The sequence below is a fragment of the Pinus tabuliformis genome, chromosome X (genome assembly GCF_031772625.1).
Source record: "Pinus tabuliformis cultivar Carrire ecotype Pingquan chromosome X, CPIR1, whole genome shotgun sequence".
NCBI lineage: Eukaryota > Viridiplantae > Streptophyta > Pinopsida > Pinales > Pinaceae > Pinus > Pinus tabuliformis.
In genome coordinates this window covers 670917827-670920758 of record NC_142308.1, presented here as the reverse complement: position 1 = coordinate 670920758, position 2932 = coordinate 670917827, and the positions used below count along the sequence as shown (strand labels likewise).

Genomic DNA, 2932 nt, shown 5'->3' with positions numbered 1-2932 from the left:
AATTATTATATAATTAAACTAGCTTAGATCCATTTTAACTCTGAATATACCGTGGGCTCAGAGAGATCAAAGTTGGTTTAATTACTAATTATAATTATAAAATGGATCTAGGGTGGTTTAATTATTAATTATAATTATAATTATTATTTTTATGTAGTTTGAGATAATCAAAATGTTTTAATTAGGCCGATAGGCCTTCCTATTGAAACAGACCTTCGTCGTCCTTTTCAATCTCAGGTTGACACCTGGCGTGAACACGCGTGAACACTTTCGATTTACGGTTGAACTCTGGCATGGTTTCTTAAGCGAAAATTAAATTGTTGTGGTCCACGTAACCCGCATTAGATGGCGCCAATTTGAAAACAACTATCAGCTACGTTCCATCACTTCTTTGATCCTCCTCGTTTTGGTTTCAACCGGTATCGAAAGGTACCAGCCAATCCGAGCTCTCACGCCTCTTGGATCTCCATGCCCAAGTCTTCTAGTGGACTTCTGAACACAGCATGAGAAACCCATTTGCCCGTTTCCTCCATAATGCGCAGTTTCCCCTTTGAATGGTGGTGTCTATCAATCCAAACCCTCCACGCGGTTTCCGTTACAGTTGCTCTGATGTGAGGGGCTATGGTCTTGTTTTCGTCTGCAGAATGGGCTTGGCAAGGGTCTCCGAAGGGTTCTGCTACGCCATCTGGAATCTATAACACGGCCCAGTTGGTTTTCAAATGCAAACGGAGTCCCTAGGGTTCGATCTGTGCAATATTTGTTGCTGCGATGTCGCGGCGCAGAGGCTTCTTTTGACGCTGTTGTTTGCTGCGAAGGGAGAATAGTTATCTTTGACCTTCTTGAATATGGAGGGGAGAAGGATCGCAGCAAGCCCTCGACCTTGCAGTGGCCGGCGCATCGTCACTGCCAGACATCAACGGGTGGACGCTTCTGCTAACTGCGTGCGTAAGCTGCAAAGGCCGGAGATCGGCACCAGTGGCAACAGGGCTTTCAACATCACTAATTCCCAGGAGAAGTTTCGGAATTTTCAGTTGCAGGTTAGGGTTATGGCCTGTTTCTCGCTTTAAATTAATTCTTTAGAAAGGTAACACTTCCATATGCTCTTGCCCTCGGAACGTACACTTCCATATGCTCTTGCCCTCGTCTTTCCTGTAAAGATTTGAACTGTAGACCTCTCTAGGAAAAAAAATAACAAATATCAGTTGTTAGGGTTAAGGCTAATATACTTTCGGTAGGGTTTAAATCAATATACTTCGAATAAGTTTAAATCATTTTTTATTTTGAAGAATGCTGAAGACTCTGCCAACAGTTCTTGGTTAGATGGCAAAGTCGGGGTGTTTTATACGTTGCCAAGGTTCAGATTCCCGGAGATGGAGGCTCTGCCAATCGTTTTGCTTCTTGCGTGCAGGCTCGGGAACTCAGGTTGCCCATGTCTTGCTGGTGGGGTCGGGTGGAAATCTTGGGTTATCATGGCGAAATGGATTCCGCCACCTACAGCATCACAGTGGCAGGGATATTAGAGTGTTGTATGCTGGCGATATTTTATTCTAAAACTCCTAGCTTGGGGAAGAGTGTGTTATATGCTGGCTCCATTTTATCCTAATACTTCCAGCTTGGGGAAGACTGTGTTGCGTGGTGGCTACATTTTATTCTAACACTTCTAGCGTGGGGAAGAGTTGTTGGATGATGTCTACATTTTATTCTTCTACTCGCAGCTTCGGGATTCTGACAACCAACAAGTACTTACATTTAAATTTAGCATACTTTTGCATTTTATTCTAACACTTCTAGCGTGGGGAAGAGTTGTTGGATGATGTCTACATTTTATTCTTCTACTCGCAGCTTCGGGATTCTGACAACCAACAAGTACTTACATTTAAATTTAGCATACTTTTGCTCGATCCTGTGAATTCATTGCAGACTCTGGATCTCTCAAACATGTGGTTGCCTCCAACTTGATGAAGTGCTTAGATTTCCATCTCTTATGACTCGGGCCTTAATTGTAAGCCTCCTGTGAGTTGTATAGCCCGAAAATGTCGTAAGCACCTGTTCCTTTAGTTCAAAATGAGATGACATAGCAAGAAAAACAAACATTGCAACATATATAAATAAAATAATAACAGGCTGCAAGATTAGCAGCTATATTTAAAATTGCATATTATGCTATTCTTGGATGCTACTGAAATGGCACACAGAAGGTTTACAAGAAATCTTATGAATCCAAGAGAATGTATCAAATTATTCTACCTTCCCTGTTTCAAAATCATGGCATTGTCTGCACTAAATCACTGATGATGAGTGTGGTGGGCATTGCCATATACTATATATTTATTTCCTATATTTACATATCAACTCTACTCAACTTTGCATCCAACTTAATCATAATAACTATGGTGTACCTTGTGTCAAACTCTTAAACTTGTTTCCAGAAGTGGAGCCCAGAAAAACTCCACAGAAGCATCATAAACCTATTAAGAGAAAGAAGATTGGAAGACTTCATTACTCACCATATAATCAAATGCACAACTATCCATGGAAACTACATTTATCAGCTTACCGGGGCCTTGAATATTGAAGCTTGTTGACTAACAGTTTTCTTATTGCTAGGAAACACTGCTTGAAGCATGCATTTATCAGCTTACCGGGGCCTTGAATATTGAAGCTTGTTGACTAACAGTTTTCTTATTGCTAGGAAACACTGCTTGAAGCATGCAGACCATGCAGACCATGGATTCCCATTGGTTTTGACTTATTGAGTATCCAACAAACATTAAGCGCTTTCCTCTTAACCGCTCTAGCAGATTTTTGGCATTGAAACTGAAACACCATATACAGAAAAGTCCAAATCCTTTTATTCTCATATACAATATCACCCTGTTTTTTATCCATTTATTTTCATATGCAATATCACTCTGCTTTTTTGCATTTCATT

The 2932-nt window shown here is 40.7% G+C and overlaps 1 protein-coding gene across 1 annotated transcript; it reads left to right on the top strand.

Annotated features, from left to right (window-relative positions):
* The first annotated feature begins 342 nt into the window (after positions 1-342).
* On the top strand, positions 343-1919 carry LOC149141745 (uncharacterized). The gene is made up of 2 exons (XM_089448501.1): positions 343-1037; positions 1287-1919. The coding sequence occupies exons 1-2, from the start codon at positions 846-848 to the stop codon at positions 1518-1520; spliced, it is 426 nt and encodes a 141-aa protein (XP_089304627.1). The 5' UTR covers positions 343-845; the 3' UTR covers positions 1521-1919.
* Positions 1920-2932: the final 1013 nt, after the last annotated feature.

Coding starts and splice junctions, on each gene's coding strand:
- LOC149141745 (XM_089448501.1), top strand. CDS start 846: ATGGAGGGGAGAAGGATCGCAGCAAGCCCTCGACCTTGCAGTGGCCGG. Junction 1,038..1,286: donor TTCGGAATTTTCAGTTGCAG/GTTAGGGTTATG, acceptor TTTATTTTGAAG/AATGCTGAAGACTCTGCCAA.